The 19,048-nt window shown below is 43.0% G+C and overlaps 1 protein-coding gene across 1 annotated transcript in view; it reads right to left on the reverse strand.

Moving 5' to 3' along the window:
- Positions 1 to 19,048, reverse strand: part of CNTNAP2 (contactin associated protein like 2) — a 2,081,195-nt gene that overhangs the window by 990,633 nt on the left and 1,071,514 nt on the right. Inside the window, exon 10 of the mRNA XM_030203705.1 lies at positions 6,712 to 6,818. Within this exon, the coding sequence (XP_030059565.1) occupies positions 6,712 to 6,818 (107 nt within the window). The remainder of the gene's footprint in view (positions 1 to 6,711; positions 6,819 to 19,048) is intronic.

Here is a 19,048-nt window from a genome sequence, read left to right on the forward strand (position 1 = left end):
AAGGGAAAAATGCACAAAAACAAGCCATTGGGATGTATGGTGGAGGGGGGGGGGGGGGTCAACATTCATAGTAGACTGGCCACTCAGACATCCCAGAGCAGTGGGGCACCCTAGAGGGGCACTGCAGTAGACTTCACATTAAAGATTCCAGGTATACATCTCACCATTACTCCTTTATATTATATGCTGAGTCCTCCAAAACCCACCAAAAACCTACTGTACACCACCATGATAGCCTTTATGGCTGCAAGTGTCACCTCTATGTAGGTACAGAAGGTTTTTGGTGGGGTTTGGAGGACTCACACTTTCCACCACAAGTGTAACTTTTAGAGTGGGATATAGGCTCTCTACAGTACACCGCACTGACCACTAGGCCATTCCAGGGACCTGCTTGATGCTCCAATAGGACTGGCCATAACATCTGAAGCTGTCATAGAGACTGGTATGTAGTGTTTCTTTCACATATTTGGGGGTGGGATGTGAGAGGTGGGTCAGTGACCACTGTAGGAGTAAGGGGGGTCATGCCTTAATTCCTCCAGTGGTCATCTGGTCATTTAAGGCACCTTTTTATGACTTTGGGGCCCTTTTACTAAGCCATGTAGGTGCCTACGCACATTCAACGAGCACCAATTTGGACCTACCACCTGGCTACCGCGTGGTCCAGGCAGTAATTCCATTTTTTACATGCGTCCGATGCGCGTGCCAGAAAATATTTTTTATTTTCCAACGCGCAGCACTAGCCAGGCGGTAATCAGCAGTGTATGTGTGCTGATGATTACTGCCCGGTTAATACGTGTGACCTTACCACTAAGTCAATGGGTAGCGGTAAGGTCTCAGACCCCCAAATGGACGTGTGCTAATATTTTTGGCCAAAAAAAGCCTTTTTTACAGGCACACTGAAAAATGGATCTGCACACATCCAATACATGCACCTACACTAGTGCAGACCATTTTTCAATGCACCTTAGTAAAAGGACCCCTTAGATTGAAACAGGTCTTGACGAAAATGGCTAACATTTAGTCCTGGACTTTTTTGCTCTGTTCCATTATGGCAGAAAAACCTCCAAGTTTTGGAAACACCCAAATCCCACCCCCAACAGTCCTCCAACATGCCCCCTTATGATTTGGGCACACTGCAGACAAACTGCATAGAAAAATGTCCTACAATGGATTTCAAAAATAGCAATTCGGATGTTTTGGACAAAAAAATGTTCATCTGCTGCATTGTGCCACTTTTTGGATGTTTTTCTGTAAGAGCGATGAATATTTTTTCTATCTGGTTAACTTTTAGCCACTCCCCAAGCATACCACTCACAGTTCCTTCTCTTAAGCATCTAGATTTCAATCAGACAAGCTGTTTGGATAAGTACCTCAATTAACTGGATAATTTCTCTGATTACTGACTCCACTATCACTTGCAATCTTGAAGTCAGCCATTGTGACATCCATGACCCTTATCGTAATACCTTATATGGTACACTGTTAGTGGTGCCCCCTCTGTTGCAGTAACAGTCATAAAATCTGGACCTTGTTCAAGAAACATAGGAAATGAATCAAATAGTGGAACATTTGAGAGGTCTCTTCTGTTAGTGCCACTCTCACAAACAATATGAGGCCTCTACTATTATTACTGTCAAGAATTAGGTAAAGATGTGGTTTGATGCCAATTCTGATTATGAGGATCTCTAACTGAACTAATTAATTGAGTTTGCTTTCTACTGCTGAAACGTAGTTCCATTAAAAATAATAATAATGACAAAAAAACTGTTGTGTGAATCTTTTAAGGAATGTCCACTGGTACAACAGTGGACTATGTTTGATGAAGCAATAAATATGCCAACTCAATCATAGATGGCAAAGACATAACAACATAACGGTTGATGCAAAACCTATGCAAAAAGAGAAGCAAGTAGTTAGAGAAAGAAATTTACAGCAAATCTATGAACAATAGTGGATAACTAGAGGAGAGAACTTTCCAAATACCGAATGATATATAGTGCTGAGAAAAAGTAAGTGAACTCAAGAATGTCCTACCATGATACCCTTGTTTAATTGAAACTAGTCTTTTCTTATGCAGTAAAAACGGGTAAGAATAAACAAAGTTGAACAAATAAAAGAAATTCAGGATCACCATATGAAATAATAAGAAAGAACCTCTAACTTCCTCTTGGGTAATTGGAATCAGTTGTTGAAATGATTAGGCATGTTTTTCACCATAGTAGTTAGTGAGAACTCATCATGCCATGATCAAAAGAAATTCAGAGGACCTATTGAAAACACTAGTTCATTCTCATCTGACTAACGTGGAGGGGCATTTTCGAACGGGGATGCCCATCTCTAAGGGTGTCCATGTCTGAGGATGGCGCTGTGAAGGGGCAAGGCATCCCGTATTATCAAAACATGAGCATCCATCTTTTGTTTCGATAATACGGTCAGGAACGTCCAAATCTCAACATTTAGGTTGTCCTAAGAGATGGTCGACCTAAATGTTGAGATGGTCGACCTTAGAGATGGTTGTCCCCAGTTTTCAGCCGTAAGGGAAATCGAGGATGCCCATCTGTTAACCATGCCCCTGTCCTGCCTTCAGTACACTGCCGACACGCCCCCATGAACTTTGGTTGTCCCCGCGACGGAAAGCAGTGGAGGGTGCCCAAAATCGGCTTTCGATTATGCCGATTTGGGCGACCCTGAGAGAAGGACACCCATCTCCCAATTTGTGTCGGAAGATGGGCGTCCTTCTCTTTTGACTATACCCCTGATAGTAACATAGTAGATGAAAGCAAATAAAGACCCATACTGTCCATCCAGTTTGGCCAACAAGATAAACTCGTAGTATAAAGGTATGATACATATACTTGATCTTGATTTGTCCTTGCCATTTTCAGGGCACAGGCCATAGAAGCCTGCCTGACACTGGCCTTGTTCTCCAGTTATAGAAGCTGAATCTGTCCAGCCACAATCACAGCACAGACCGTAGAGCAGGGGCGTAGCTAAGTGGGGCCACGGGGGCATGGGCCCCCCACAGATTATGCCCTGGCCCCCTCTAAATTTGACCCCCCTCCACCGTCGCCACCTGCCCCGTCTCCGTGTCAGGTACCTTGTTTGCTGGCAGGGGTCCCCAATCCCCGCTAGCTGAAGAATTTTCTTCAGCGCCGGTCAACTCCGGCGCCTTCGTTGTGGGATCATCTGTTTCTGACACCTTACATCCTGCACCGTGCATGTAGCCCCGTGCAGGATGTAAGGCGTCAAAAACAGATGATCCCACAAGGAAGGCGCCGGAGTCGACAGGCGCTTAAGAAGACTCTTCAGCTGGCGGGGATTGGGGACCCGTGCCAGCAAACAAGGTACCTGATGCGGCAGCGGGGCAGGGGGTGGGCGGCAGTGGGGGTTTGTGGTTGCAGCGGCGGTCCAAAGTGGCAGGGGGGGGGGGCGGCGGCGGTGAGGGGGGGCGGTGGCAGGGGAGGCAGCTAAACAGTGCCCCCCACCTCGGACTCTGGTCCCCCCTCCCGCCGAGGTCTGGCTACGCCCCTGCGTAGAAGTCTGCCCAGCACTGGCTTTGCTTCCTAGTTACTGGTGTTCCCATTTAATCACTGCTAAGCTTGTTTGGTTTCATGCCTTCTATACATGATTCCTTTGTGTTTATCCCACTCATTTTAAAATTATTTTACCATTTTCATCTCCACCACCTCCCACGGGAGGGCATTCCAGGTATCTACCACTTTTCTGTGAAAAAGTACGTCCTGACATTATTCCTAAACCTCTCCCCCCTCCTACACACACAACCCCAATTCATGTCCTCTAGTTCTACCACCTTTCTGTCTCTGTAAAAGGTTTGTTTGTAAACTAATACCTTTCAAATATTTGAACATCTGTATCATATCACCCCGTCTCTCCTTTCCTCCAGGGTGTACATGTTCAGGTCCTCAAGTCTCTCCTCATACTGTACATCTTGTGATGCAAACCCTATACCATTTTGGTCGCTTTTCTCTGAAACGCTTCAAGTCTTTTTACATCTTTAGCAAGATATGGCCTCCAAAACTGAACACAATACTCCAAGTTGGGCCTCACCAATGACTTGTACAGGGGCATCAACACTTCCTTTCATCTGCTGGTTATACCCCTCTGTATGCAGCCTAGCATCCTTCTGGTCATGGCCACCACCTTGTTACATTGCTTCATCACCTTGAGAATTTTAGACACCATCATCCCGAGGTCCCTCTCCTTAGTCAAGCTTATCAATCTCTCTCCTCCTATGTGGTACATCTCCTTTGGATTTCTGCACCCCAAGTGCATTAATCTGCACTTCTTGGCATTACATTTTAACACTCCCTCTGGGGTATACACTCTATTGGTTATCTTCATGTCATGTGCAAAAATGCAAACTTTTCCCTCTAACCTTTCAGCGATGTCTCTGACAGATATATTAAACAGAATAAGCTCCAGTACCGACCCCTGAGGCACGCCACTATTCACCTTCCTTTCCTCCAACCGGATTCCATTTACCACCACCATCTGCCACCTGTCGGTCAACCAGTTTCCAATCCAGTTCACCACTATGGGTCCTAAGTTGAGCCTTCTCAGCTTATTCAGGAGTCTTCTTTGAGGACCTATATCAAAGGCTTTGCTGAAATCCAAATACATTACATCTAGTGCATGTCCTTCAGCAAGTTCCTTGGTCACTCGGTCAAATAAATCAATCAGATTTGTTTGTTAGGATTTTCCTTTGGTAAAGCCATGTTGCCTCAGATCCTGCAACCCTTTGAATTCTAGAAAGTTAACTATATTTTTATTCTGCATTGAATCCATTATTTTTCCAACTACCAACATGAGGTTTACCAGCCTGTAGTTTCCCACCTCTTAACAAATGTGCTTGGTGGTGTGGAGATAGGAACAAATTCTAAATACAAATACTTCCGCTCAGTACAAAACTACAATAGTAATGGGGAAAATCCTCAAAGAGCTCCCAGATCAAATATCCATCTGTCGGAGCTAAAGCAGACCAACTAGTCTTCTCTTCATCATAGGCAAAAACCCCGTATATGCAGCCCCAGAAATTCTTAGTGGGCCGCAATTGTCTGATAAATTCTGTTAATATAGATTTTTTGAAATAAAGAATTCTTTGAAAATAACGTGTTAATTTCTAGAACATACTCAATATCTAATACAATACACTTAGCTTATTGCTTGGCGTTCTATATTACTGCTGCTTCATGCTGCGCTGTTCCCTGCTTTGTTACCCTGAGCCGAAGTTGGCCAGCGTTTCGCTGCTTCTTCAGGGTCTCAGGTAATTATCAGAAGCAGCGAAACGCTGGCCAACGTCGGCTCAGGGTAACAAAGCAGGGAACAGCGCAGCATGAAGCAGCAGTAATATAGAACGCCAAGCAATAAGCTAAGTGTATTGTATTAGATATTGAGTATGTTCTAGAAATTACCACGTTATTTTCAAAGAATTCTTTATTTCAAAAAATCTATATTAACAGAATTTATCAGACAATTGCGGTCCACTAAGAATTTCTGGGGCTGCATATACGGGGTTTTTGCCTATGATGAAGACCAGTTGGTCTACTTTAGCTCCGACAGATGAATATTTGATCTGGGAGCTCTTTGAGGCTTTTCCCCATTACTATTGTAGTTTTGTACTGAGCGGAAGTATTTGTATTTAGAGTTTCTCACCTCTTCCCTGTCCCTGCTTTTATGAAGAGGGACCACATCCACTTTTTGCCAATCCCATGGAACCTCTCCCATCTCTAAAGATCTATTAAATAGATCCTTAAGAGGTACCACCAGGATTTTTCTCAGTTCTTCCAGTATCCTGGGATGTATCCCATCTGGCCCCATAGCTTTGTTCAATTTCAGATTTTCCAGTTGTTTATAAATGCTTGCTTTTGTGAACAGTGCAATATCCTTCCCATTTCCAGATATTCCCTTGGCAGCTGACTGCGATCCTTCTCCAGAATTTTCTTCCATGAACACCAAAGAGAAGTAGTAGTTTAGCATGTTTTCTTTATCCACATCACTCCGCACATAGCTATTCTCAGCGTCTTTTAGTCTACCAATTCCATTCCTAGCTTTTCCCCTTTCCCAATATATCTGAAAATGGTCTAGACAAGCATATAAGATCATGCTAAATATTTGGGGCTCAGCCATCCCCTGTCATGTATTCTATGAATGAAAGAATTTGAAGGACCACAGGAGTTGTTCTGTTATGAGCAATCTAGAAAATCTTCCACTATGTCACAAAGAATCTTAGACTAACATTTTATTTATATACCACCTAGACCTAAGCGGTTTACAGAGGTTTTTTTTTTTTTTCTGGCACTGTCCCTAAGGGGCTCACTATCTATTATTAAATTGTACCTGGGTAAATGACAGGTTATGTGACTTGCCCAGGGTCATAGAGCTGCAGCAGGAATTGAACCCAGTTCCCCGGGTCCACAACCTGCTGCACTAACCATTAGGCCACTCCTCCACTAACATCTGAAGATCTGCAGGTCTCATTGTCTGCAACTGATGTGAGAGTTCATACATCAGATGTTAGGAAGAGCATCTGGATGAGCCACAAGATTCTGGAAATGTGCTCTCTTGATCGATGAATAAAACTTGCACATTTTTTTTTACGATAAACTTTAGACACACTCAAATACCAGTGAAGCAGACTGTTATACTTATTCTCACAGTAATCTATTTGTAAAGATAAACAGTCCCACTTACAGTTATGGCAAGTGGCACCAGAATATCCTGTTCCTTCACAGTTGCATTTGAAGCTGTCCCATGTTTGGGTGCATTTGCCACCATGCTCACAGTGATTGGGCACGCATCTGTAGGAACCAAAAATAAACAATAGAAAATGAATAAACATTGTAACAGACATTGTTGGCAAATAATGTGCTCTTATCTCCCGCAGGGGTCCTTTTACTAAGGCGCACTAACAGATTTGGCATGTGCTAAATGATAAGACGCCCATTATATTCCTATAGGCATCTTATCATTTAGTGTGCCCTAAATCTGTTAAAGAGCCTTATTATAAGGAACCCTCAATGTGTCTAGTTCCCCTTCTCTACTGTGTTTTTGCACAGCTTACTCAATTTTTGACCTTGTGTCTCTCTCACCCTCACCATCACCCTCTGTAATTCTCCCATGCATTCTTGAAATCTGTTGGTGTTTTGGCTCATTTTGCCACTACTAGTAGACTATTTGTAGAGCCAGCCCTATCAGTGAGTATCTGTGTTTTTTTGCACATGGCCCTGCTTTTCATCCCCTACCTGTAAATGAGGCACTGTATCCCTCTATATCCCCTCAGGCCACTACTGACTATTTCTCAATAAAAGATTTGCCAAATTGTGTGTCGTCCATGCAATATATCATGCTATCACCAATTTGCTTCACATGGTAATTAATCCTTCTTAGTATCAATTGATTAATTTGAATTGTGATAGAATATGTCAAGTACACATAGGATTATATATTGTAGGGCTGGTGTAACCTATTTTCAGACAAATTGCACATGAAGGACAATAATGAGATAAATCACCTTATCATAAATTCAGGTTTTTTTTTAAAGAGAGTTGAACACCTAACTTCAGAATGTTCAAATGAAAACCTCCCAAGCCATGTATTCTATTTTTCCTTAGCATGTTTAGTGTTATAGATTTGTCTCACACACTATGGTGCCGAATCTTACAGTATAAACAAAAGAACAACACTGGATTTCTTCCTTTCAGCCTTGCCAGTAGCACATGGTAATGAGTTGGCACTTTGCCTGCTGTCTGGAGAAGAAATTAACCAGCCTACAATGGCAAGCAGATGCTCCTTTCTCCAGAGGAGATATTAACAAGCACTTCATATAAAGAGCCTGCAACTATTTCTCCATTGTCCTACAGTCTGGAAGCACAGCTACTTTTGGAATACAAGAAGGAAAATAGATAGCTAGGATGAAGTAAGAGAAAGAGTGGCACATTATTCAGACTACAGTGACCTGTCTCCAGTAGAATTCAGAAAGAGTAGGCCATACTATCAGTTATGTACCACACAACAATTCTCAAAAATGGATAGACTATCCTAAGGGACTAGCAGAAGCCAATTACCTTTGTCTGAAGGACTTTTGGCATCAAAAAATAAATAAAAAATAACCTAACCAAAAACCATGCATTTTATAAGACAAAATAACCGTGCAAAACAGTTTTTGTTACTATGAAAATATTTTATTTCATTTTTTATTTGTGACATTTATATCCCACATTATCCCAAAAAAGTTTGAGTTCAATGTGGCTTACAATAAACGATATAGGATACTTAACAAAGAATAATGCATAAGAAAGTAATTTGTTGTAAGAATCCAATTTTAGAGTATCATAAACATACTGGGATAGCTATGGATGTTAAACATATAGAAAATCTATTATGAATGAGAAATTGTACATGAAGCAAAGAGAAAGTTAATGGTAAATAGAATAATAACCAATTCAGATAAAAATTAATTGTTTGAGATATGGTTGTTCTTTGTGAGGGTTTGTTTGAATGGGAATGAGGATTTTGCGGAATCTAGTATATTCCTGTCTGAGTCTGCCTGTCTCTCTGATTCTGTGTTGTGTGAATGAGAGTTTGTCCTTTTGTTGGGGCTGAAGGGAGGGTGTGTGTGTGTGTGTGTGTGTGTGTGTGTGTGTGTGTGTGTGTGTGTGTGTGTGTGTGTGTGTATGGAATGGCTTTCTCAGAAAAAAGGTCTGCAGGTATGAGGGGGTGGTTTGTGTGTGTGCTTAAGTCCTGGGAGGGGGAGGAATGTGTCCTTTTATATCTCTGATCTCCCTTTTTTCCGGCATATTCCTGTGTAATAATTTAGTTTGTTTGAGCTGATGTCTTCTGATTATCCAAGAGGTATGGATTCCTGTGAAGGTCCACTAGTTGGAGTCAGTTCGTTTGGCCTCCTTTATATACCTATCTGTACTGGGACTCAACTCCATTACTAGACTCACTTCAATCCTAAACAAAAAGGTCACTTAGCTGTTGTGTCACAAATTGGATGAACATTTTATTTAGGACTGAAGGAGTTTGAGTTTTTTTTTTTTCATTTCCATTTGATTAAAAAACTGTATTAGAAATAAAAAAGGTATTTTTGCACATTAACCCCCTGATTCTATAAAGGCACCAAAAATGATATGCGCAAAGTTGATCGTATGTCTATTTTGTGCATGCAATTTCATTGAATAATGAGCCAATTAATGCCAATAATTGACTTTTTTTAACAGGCAATTATTAGCATGAATTGAAATCCAATTAACAGAACCATGACTAAATGTTATATGTGTCCCAGAAAAGGGGCATGGAAATAGGATGGTCATGGATATTTTGGGGTGGAACATGGGCGTGGATTCCAGTTATGTATACAATTATAGAATAAAGGGATTCTGCTTGTAACTTTAGGCAGGGCCATTTGCACCACATTTTTATTGGGGCAAATAGACACATATAAATTTATGCGCGATTCCTGCACTTAAGCATTATTCTATAAATTGGGCCTAACTTTAGGTGTGGCTTATAGAATAGTGCTTAAGTGGGTTATTTCCACAATGATTTTTTAGGTATGATTTGTAGAATTCACCCCTAAAAGTTAATTTGATAGAATATTGAATTTAACTTGATTTTTATTGTTTTTAACATTTGGTGGTGATATAACACTGTCTGTTCTATCTGGTCAGTGAAGCTGATTGGTTTTTAATATCCACTGGTATCCTATCCAAACACAGATGCCATTTTGCATCATGAACAATGTGAGAAGCAGTCTCAAGAAACTGTACGCTGTTAAGTTTAGATGTTTAAACTTTCTATGGACATTTTACTGTGATTGTAATGCTGTTGTATTTCTTTTCAGAACTGGAGTAGCTGTTGAGTGCAAGAATAGCTATTTTGTAAGATCCCGAAGAAGCCACAAGGTGAAATGATGGCTCCATTGGACTTGAAATTTAAGTGCTCAGTCAGTCCATATTGATTCAGATTAATTGTAAAAATGGCATCTTGAATGACAGGAGCATTATAGATTAAATAAAAAGAAAAACATTTAAAAAGAAAAAAAATATTTTTAATAATTAAAAAGGAGCAATAATAACTAACATCAGCACCGGAGTCCAGAGACAAAAACAAGAACTGCTTCCATCTGCTCCTCTCCATCATCAGTGCTCAGTTCCAGCTTGCCTATTTCCATCTACCTGCATCTACGGTTAGTGACATCAGCATCAGGTGTCTGTATCAGTAAGCCTGCCTTTGAGGCCATACCAGCACAGGAGCCCATAGAGAAAACAAGAACTATTTCCATCTGCTCCTCTCCATCATCGGGATTCAGTTCCAGCTAAACTAGTTTCATCTACCTGCACCACTAATCCTGTGCGCATGAACAGTTAGTGACATCAACAACATTGGATGCCTGTATCAGTAAGCCCACCTCTGAGGTGTCACGCCTCAGGCATCATGGCAAAGGAGTGTACGAAAGGGGCACACCTCTTTGTGCAACGTTTGGGAGTTATATGTTGATCTTTTTCTAATATACATCTGTGTCCTATCATTCTCTAATAGAAGTATGTATCCTATCATTCTTAATTGCTTGATATTTAACTTGTAACATTTATACAATTGACTCATGATCAACATACCCTTTAGTGTGTTGATGTCTGGTTCAGTTTATAATTGCTGACAGATATGTTTGCTGTGTTTTTGAATGCATTAACGAAAGAATTGTAAATTTTAATTTAGGTTTTTATTAAGATGTCTGTTTTGATATAATTATGTTTCCTGTAATTATGTATTATGTTTATGGTTACAATATCATGTTGTTGTACCATTTTGATCCCTGGGAGATAGGTACCATGTAAATATTGTTAAATAAATAATTAAGTCTGATCTGGTAATGGAGTGTCTGGCAGCTAGAATTAGATCTTATTTTAACTACAAGGGTGGGGTTGTGTGGCCGACAACCTATAAGGGGATCAATATTCAAAGTGATTTAAACAGCCAAAAATAGCTCCTGGCCATTTAAATCTCTTGTCCAGGGCTAACTGGGCATCTTTAGTGGCACTTAACCAAATAGTGCCACTGAAATACCTGAATATCACACTCAACTGGCTATGTTTTAGCTAGCTGCATATGACCGAATGTTCAATGCTGGTACCCAGACATGGCCTGACATTGAATATCCAAGAATAAAGCCAGTAGCTGACAATATAACACTGAATGTAGGGGCAGCCTGCAGTGCCATAGCGAGGGCGGCTGACACCCGGGGAAGGTCGCCGCTGTGCACCCCCCCCCCCCCGGAGCGCATTCTTACTAGCATAGGAAAGCGGGGAGCGGGCACGTCGCTGGGAGCTGCATTGGCTCCGCTGGTTCCCTGCTCTTTCTGCCCTGGAACAGGAAGTAACCTGTTCCGGGGCAGAGAGAGCAGGGAACCAGCGGAGCCGACACCCCCTCAGCGGCGTGCACCCGGGGTGGACCACCCCACCGCCCCCCCCCCCCATGCCACTGGCAGACTGACAGTGGTCAGGGCCCCCAGGCAGTAAAGGTCATTGCGGCCCCCCTGGCCACTGCCTGCCTCCCCACCGCCCCCTCCCACACCGCCACACTTACTGCTCCCCTCCCATACACCCTGAGCAAGTGGGCCCTCCCTGGCTCTCTGGTTCTATCTTAAAGGGCCCTGGTGGTCTAGTGGCTTCTTGGGAGAGGTAGGAAAGAACTCCACTCTTTTCTGTCCGCTATTGCTACTGTGTCCGGTGCTGCTGTTTTTTTCAGAATGGCTGCCGATACTTACCACGGTAGTCTCGCGGATCTCGGCAGTCTCGGCAGTGCCAGTGCTGCCAGGCAGAGTAGCAGCAGCAGGCAGGAAAGAGTGGGATTCTTTCCTGGCCCCATAGAGAACCCACTAGACCACCAGAGTCCTTCAAGGTAGGACCGGGGAGAGCTGTAATGTGCGGTGGTGGCGGGCAACTGGGCCCCCTAGAGCCTCTGGGCCCTTGGGTACTGCCTGGTTGCCAGTATGGTGATGATATATATTTGTTACTTTCCTACTGTTTAACATGTCTACCTTATATTATACAGGAACTTCAAAGTTATGGGAAGGTTTTAGGCTTTAAGAGAAATACAGGGAAACCAGAAGCCCTAAACCTAAATCTATCTCTGTAGGACTGTGGATCTAATGTTCCAGTTAAGTGAACTAGGTTACATTTGCTCTGTAAGCGGGTAAAGATTACCACTGAATGAGAGAACCTTTAATTCACTGATTTTCCACAGTTTATATCTTCCACAAATAGGAGTCTGGCATGTGATGCAGCACCAATGCATCCTGATTAGGTTGGAAGGCTATTATATGGTTCGTCTTGGGTTTGCTACCTTTTCCAAACCTCCCCAATACAAATTTTTAATTTCTTTGTATATTTTTAATTTTCTTGTATATTTGGAAAGGCAAAACGTCCTCCTGTATCAAAGGTTATTCTACATCAGCCTAATGCTGTAGGGGCCTGGTGGTCCCAAACCTCAACAGCATTTCAATTGTAAGTGAGTAGCAGAACTTTTTAGAAGGATTCCTGTTTATTGTTGTAATATGGCTATCTGAAAACTGAGCTTGATCATAAAGGTTGATATGGTCATTTTTATTCTACTTTGTTTTATCTAAAAGAAATTCTAATAATAAATTAGAAATCTTGACTAAATCTCTTCTTGTCAATATTGTAAGAGGCATATTAGCAGAGGTGTGCATGGGAACAATTTTGATGTTAAATTTATTGTGTGACAAGATACATAAATTTTGGAGGATATAATGAATTCACATCACATTGCATTTGTTTCAACATACCACGCTTTCCAGTATTAAATAGAGAACTGAGGAACATTCTCATACAGTCATTCATACTTTTACAATCCTTTCTTGGATACATGCATTTGCTTATCATCAAGCATCTCTTCAAAGGCACAGATTCCCCCTAATCCCTACTCATAGTCACCCACAGAAAGTAATCTATCAAGTGATAGCCATATGCAGAAACATACAATATCCCTTGTCCTAAAAAGCAGGGCCGTATTTTGGCACAGGACACAGACATATACTTGTGATTATGAAGGTGAACAACAGTTGGGATACCCCCCTCTCCCCTGCTGTCTGATCCCTAATGAGTCACTGCCCATGGGCAGAGGAAGAAAGAGTGCAGATTAGTAGATGGTATAGAGAGGCAGACTGAGTCAGCCATTCCTTTATCTGCTGTCTGTGGCAAAACAGTGGGTTTTAAGCCTGTAAACTGTATTGATTTTTTTAAGTGTATTTCTCTAGTTTGGCCAGCAGGTGGTGCATGTTTATGTTTAAAGTTGTTCCTTTTAGTTAGCACACAGAGAAGACTTTAGCCTGTGGCTACTTTTAAAATGTTCTATTCTGGGCTCTGATTGGCCCAGGAGCTCAAATTTAGCCAGGTTGTACTGGATGTTTCTCTAGTCTTAGCCAGGGAGAAGTGAGAGAAAGATCTCTTTGCTAAGGCCCTGTGAACAGTTATATTTGATCACCTGTGAGCAACTATATGTCCTGATATCCCCAGGTACTATTTAGATAGTATACAAATGTTTAGAAAGTTTTATGTGTATTCCTATTTCAGTTACCTGTTATTTGTTTGCTGATTGCACCTTTTCTGTTCATTGTTGCACCAGTAACCTAGGAATCACTGGGGAAAATTTGAGAGCAGGAGACTCGCCCAGAGGCAGTTGGGGTGGGAGGAGGGTGCTAGTGTAGAGCACAAGTGGCAGGTGCTTGTGGACCTGAGCAGTGTTGATGGCAGATCCTCTAAGTGGCCACGGGGTAGCCCCAGGCGGGTGGCTATGCATTTCATGACACTGAGGGGCATAATCGAATGAAAACGTCTATCTCCATGGGCGTTTATCTCCGAGAACGGGTCCATGAAGGGGTGGACCGAACCGTATTTTCAAAAAAAATAGATGTCCATGTTTTATTCAACAATTTGTGAGCTGGGCGTTTTTGTTTTTCAGCGATAATGGAAAATGAAAGCGCCCAGCTCAAAAACGAATAAATCCAAGGCATTTGTTCGTGGGAGGGGCCAGGATTCGTAGTGCACTGGTCCCCCTCACATGCCAGGACACCAACCGGGCACCCTAGGGGGCACATTTACAAAAAGCACCCTTCCCTTGTGTGTTCAGCCCCCCAAATCCCCCTCAAAACCCACTGCCCACAAGTCTACACCATTACTATAGCCCTAAGGGGTGAAGGGGGGCACCTACATGTGGGTACAGTGGGTTTGGGGGGGTTGGACGACTAAGCATTAAGCAGCACAATTGTAACAGGTAGGGGGGATGGGCCTGGGTCCACCTGCCTGAAGTCCACTGCACCCCTAACAACTGCTCCAGGGACCTGCATACTGCTGCCAGGGAGGTGGGTATGACATTTGAGGGTGAAAATAAAAAGTTGTGAAACATCATTTTTTGTGGTGGGAGGGGGTTAGTGACCACTGGGGGAGTCAGGGGAGGTCATCCCCGATTCCCTCTGGTGGTAATCTGGTCATTTAGGTCACTTTTTGGGGCCTTATTCGTGTAAAAACAGGGTCCAGGAAAAGTGCCCTAAATTCGAGCTACAAACGCATACTTTTTTTCCATTATCGGCGAAAGGCGCCCATCTCTGTTCGGGTGATAACCATGCCCCAGTCCCGCCTTCACCATGCCTCCGACACGCCCCCGTCAACTTTGTACGCTTCCGCGATGGAGTGCAGTTGAAAACGTCCAAGTTCGGCTTTCGATTATACTGCGTTATTCGTTTTTGTGAGATAAACGTCCATCTCCCGATTTAGGTCGGAACTTGGGCGTTTTTCTCGTTCGATTATAAGCAGGACTGTCACTTTATCTGTTTCTCTGCATAACCTTCAATCCAACCTTGCTCTCTACCTTAAAATTACCTATAGGCAAGACTTTTTTTTCCCCAAGGTGAATTTTTATGCAGAGGCCAAGGGAAGCACAACAATAGGAAGATAAATCTGAGCACCTGTCCTGCACAGAAAGAAACAATGAAGTCATAGTTTAGAGGTAGGCAATCTTCTCAAGGAACTAATGCCCAAAGTAAGTGATATTCTATGCTATAAAGAAAAGTAGGCATCTTCTTTTTCTGGTACAACAGTAGTATAGATACTGATGTATGTGCTTAGTCGTGAGCACTTATGCCAACCACATTGCTGACATAAGTGCATGTTCTTATGTTCCAGAGATATACTCATAAACTATAGACTTCTATGACACTGCATAGAAATATTAGTTTGCAGGATACATAGCAACCAATAAGAGAGTTGTAACATTTAGTCAGTGTATTTCACAAATAACAATCAAGAAAATGAAATAAGTGCAGTTTGGGGAGTGTTGGGGTAGTATGGGGGTAATTTTAGAAATGGGGAAGTTTGGGGTGAAAGGGTAGATTAGGGAGGTTGGGGCAGTTGGGCAGTTCTAAGGAGGCAGTTTTGGGGATGGGGTAGTTGTAAGGAGTAGATTTGATGCTGGGTACGTTCGAATGGTAATATGGAAATTGGAAGAGAATAGTTTGGGGGATTAGGGACATATTATGGGGTAAAAATTTTAGAAAGGGGTCTGTTTAAGGGGTGGCAGAGTGGTTGTAAGAGAACAATTTTGTGGAATGGTAGGACAGTTGGAACAGAGTAGTTTTAGGTGGTGGGGCACTATGGGGGTGGTAGAGTATTTGCATGGGGTAATTTTGGGGAATTAAGGCAGTTTTGAGGAGGTAGTTTTGTGGAGGGAGTAGTCTAGCAGTAGAGGGAGAGTTGCAGGGATAGTTTTCGGGTGAGAGCAGTTTGGGGAACTATGGGGTAGTTATAAGAGGGATAGATTTGAGGGCGTAGGGAAGTTTTGGTAGTTTGGGGGTGGGGCAGCTGCAGGGGTTAGTTTTGAGGTTTAGGGGCTCATTTTGAAGCTCATTTTGAGAGCAGTTTTGAGGTTTGAGAGTGAGGATAGTAGAGAATGGGGAGAAGCAGTTTGAAAGGAGCAAATACCTCATTACTATACCTCGCTTTATCTTACTTTGTATGATGCAGAATCTGGAGCTGCTTTTCACATAGAAATGCATTGAACCTTTTTTGGGGGGAAGGATAGGGGAGGGGACAGAGAGAGGGAGTTGCATACGTGGCAACAGGGGGGCAAGCTAAGTATGTGGGGAAGGGGAGCCAACATGACATTTCCATATATAACCCCCTTTCTCCCTCCATTTTTAAAATAGCAATCTTCTATACATAAAAGAACCCCCTCCCCTTCAGCCTGTTTAAACTATCTGTAAAACCATCATTATATAATTGATAGCATCATTCAACAAATTCTTCTATTTGGACTTGAAGTTTGGATTCTCTACAAGATTAGTCAGAATCAGTGGCGTTCCTAGGGGGGCTGACACCCGGGGCGGATCGCCGATACACCGAGCCGCCCGGTGCGGCGCGACCCCCCCCAGCGAAAAGACCCCACCAGCGAAAGAACCCCCTCCCACGGGTGCACGCCGCTGGGGGATTGCCGCGCACTGATCAGCTTCGTTCGTTTCCATGCTCCCTCTGCCCCGCAACAGGTTACTTCCTGTTCCGGGGCAGAGGGAGCATGGAAACGAACAAAGCTGACCGGCGCACGGCACCCCCCCAGCGGCGTGCCCCTGGGGCGGACCGCCCCAGCGCCCCCCCCCCCCCCTTGGTACGCCACTGGTCAGAATCTCAGTATAAACCTTGAAACTCCAGTTCTGTATGACAAACTCATATTCCCCAACAATGAAGCTACCCACTTACAACTGGCCACATAAGAAATATTCAGATTATGATAATCAACTCAGGAACAGCACATGCTCCTTTCACTGCCAGATACTTTGTTTAAAGCAAATGGGTTGTTGTTTGTATAGTGACTACTACAGTGCTTCTAAATCTAGTCCTTTGGGCACAGCTGGCCAGTTGGGCTTTTGGGATATCTACAATGAAGATACATGAGATAAGTCTGTATACCAAGAAGGCATTGTATGAAAAAACTCTCTCATGCCTCACCATTGTGGATATCCTGAAAATGCAACTGGCTGGGTGTGCCCAGAACTGTTGTTCCAGAAGTGGAGACCCCATTGATCGTAAGCATTTTATTTACAAACAGGCCAGACAATTTGAAAAATAATACAAAACCCCTACAAAAAGCACTCAAAACCTATATAGAAAGCTTACCAAACCATAATAGCCCTAACCATCTATGAAGACAGGCCCTAGAGCACCAAAATAACCTGCTACTGGGAAACTGGAACAAGATGAACTGTTACATAATCCTACACAGACACCACATGCCAGCAGAATCCTTTACCTCAGTTGCAGATGCAGAACATGACTCTCACCCGATACAAAATAGGGAATCGCAAAAAAACATGCAGACAAAAACTGAAATGGAGATAAAAACTGAAAGCAGAGCTACCAGACTCTGCATGTTGTGCAACACCAGAGAAATAGAAAGAAATGCATGTCCTCCTCTACTATGCAAAATAAAGCCGACAAATGTAAACTCTCAACACCCACATAATTCAATCACTAAACTGAAAATAAAATTATTTTTCCTACCTTTGTAGTCTGATAATTTTATTATTCTCATCATTTTGTTCTGCTTTCCTCTGTCTGTGCTCTTAACTCTGCTTCCAGGGCCTCCTTTCTATTTCATTTGTTATTTCTTTTCTCACCTCCTTTTTTCTTCACTTCCCGCCTTATGTCTGCATTGATCTTTAATATTCAGCTTCCTACAATTTTTCTGCCTCCTTCTCAAATCTATCTAGCTTTCCCTCTTCCCTTCCCTTCATGTGCAGCTCCTCTTCCCTTCCCTTCATGTCCAGCACGTCTTCCCTCTTCCCTTTCCTATATGTGCAGCTACTACTACTACTACTACTTATCATTTCTATAGTGCTACTAGATGTACGCAACGCTGTACACTTGAACATGAAGAGACAGTCCCTGCTCGATAGAGCTTACAATCTAATTAGGACAGACAAACAGGACAAACAAGAGATAAGGGAATATTAAAGTGAGGATGATAAAATAAGGGTTCTGAACAAGTGAATAGGGGTTAGGAGTTAAAAAGAAGAATCAAAAAGGTGGGCTTTTAGCTTAGATTTGAAGACGGCCAGAGATGGAGCTTGACGTACCGGCTCAGGAAGTTTATTCCAGACATATGGTGCAGCAAGATAAAAGGAATGGAGTTTGGAGTTAGCTGTGGAGGACAAAGGTGCAGATAAGAGCGATTTACCCAGTGAACGAAGTTCCCGGGGAGGAATGTAGGGAGAGATGAGAGTGGAGAGGAACTGAGGAGCTGCAGTGCGAATGTACTTATAAGTCAATAAGAGGAGTTTGAACTGTATGCAGAAATGGATAGGAATCCAGTGAAGTGACTTGAGAAGAGGGCTAATATGAAAATAACGACACTGGTGGAATATTAGTCATGCAGCGGAAGTTTGAACAGATTGAAGAGGAGAGAGATAGCTAAGTGGGAGACCTGTGAGAAGCAAGTTGCAATAGTCTAAGCGAGACACATCTCCCCTCTTCCCTTCATATGCAGCCTTTCATACTCTCCCTTCCTTTCCATTTCATCCATGTGCATTTCCCCTCTCCTTGCCCTCCTGTCCAAGTGCAGCATTTCCCCCTCTCCCTTCCCTTCTTGTGCAGGATTCACCGTCTCCCTGCCCTCCTATCTAAGTGCAACATTATCCCCTCTCCCTTCCCATCCATCCATGTGCATTCATTTCATTCCATTCATGTGCAGACTTTTCCCCTTCCATCCCTTCCATCCCATCCATGTGCATTTTCCTCCTTTCCCTTCCATTCATATGCAGCTTTTCCCCCTCTCCCTTCCCTGCTGTCCTATCCAAGTGCAGCATTCCTTTCCTCCCTTCCATTCCATTCATGTGCAGCCTTTCTTCTTCTCCCTTCCATTCATGTGCATTTCCCCCACTCTTTTCCCTGCTCTCCTATCCAAGTGCAGCCTTTCCCCCTCTCCTTTCTCTCCTATACAAGTGCAGACTTTCCCTCCC

This window comes from Microcaecilia unicolor, chromosome 1 (assembly GCF_901765095.1).
Source record: "Microcaecilia unicolor chromosome 1, aMicUni1.1, whole genome shotgun sequence".
NCBI lineage: Eukaryota > Metazoa > Chordata > Amphibia > Gymnophiona > Siphonopidae > Microcaecilia > Microcaecilia unicolor.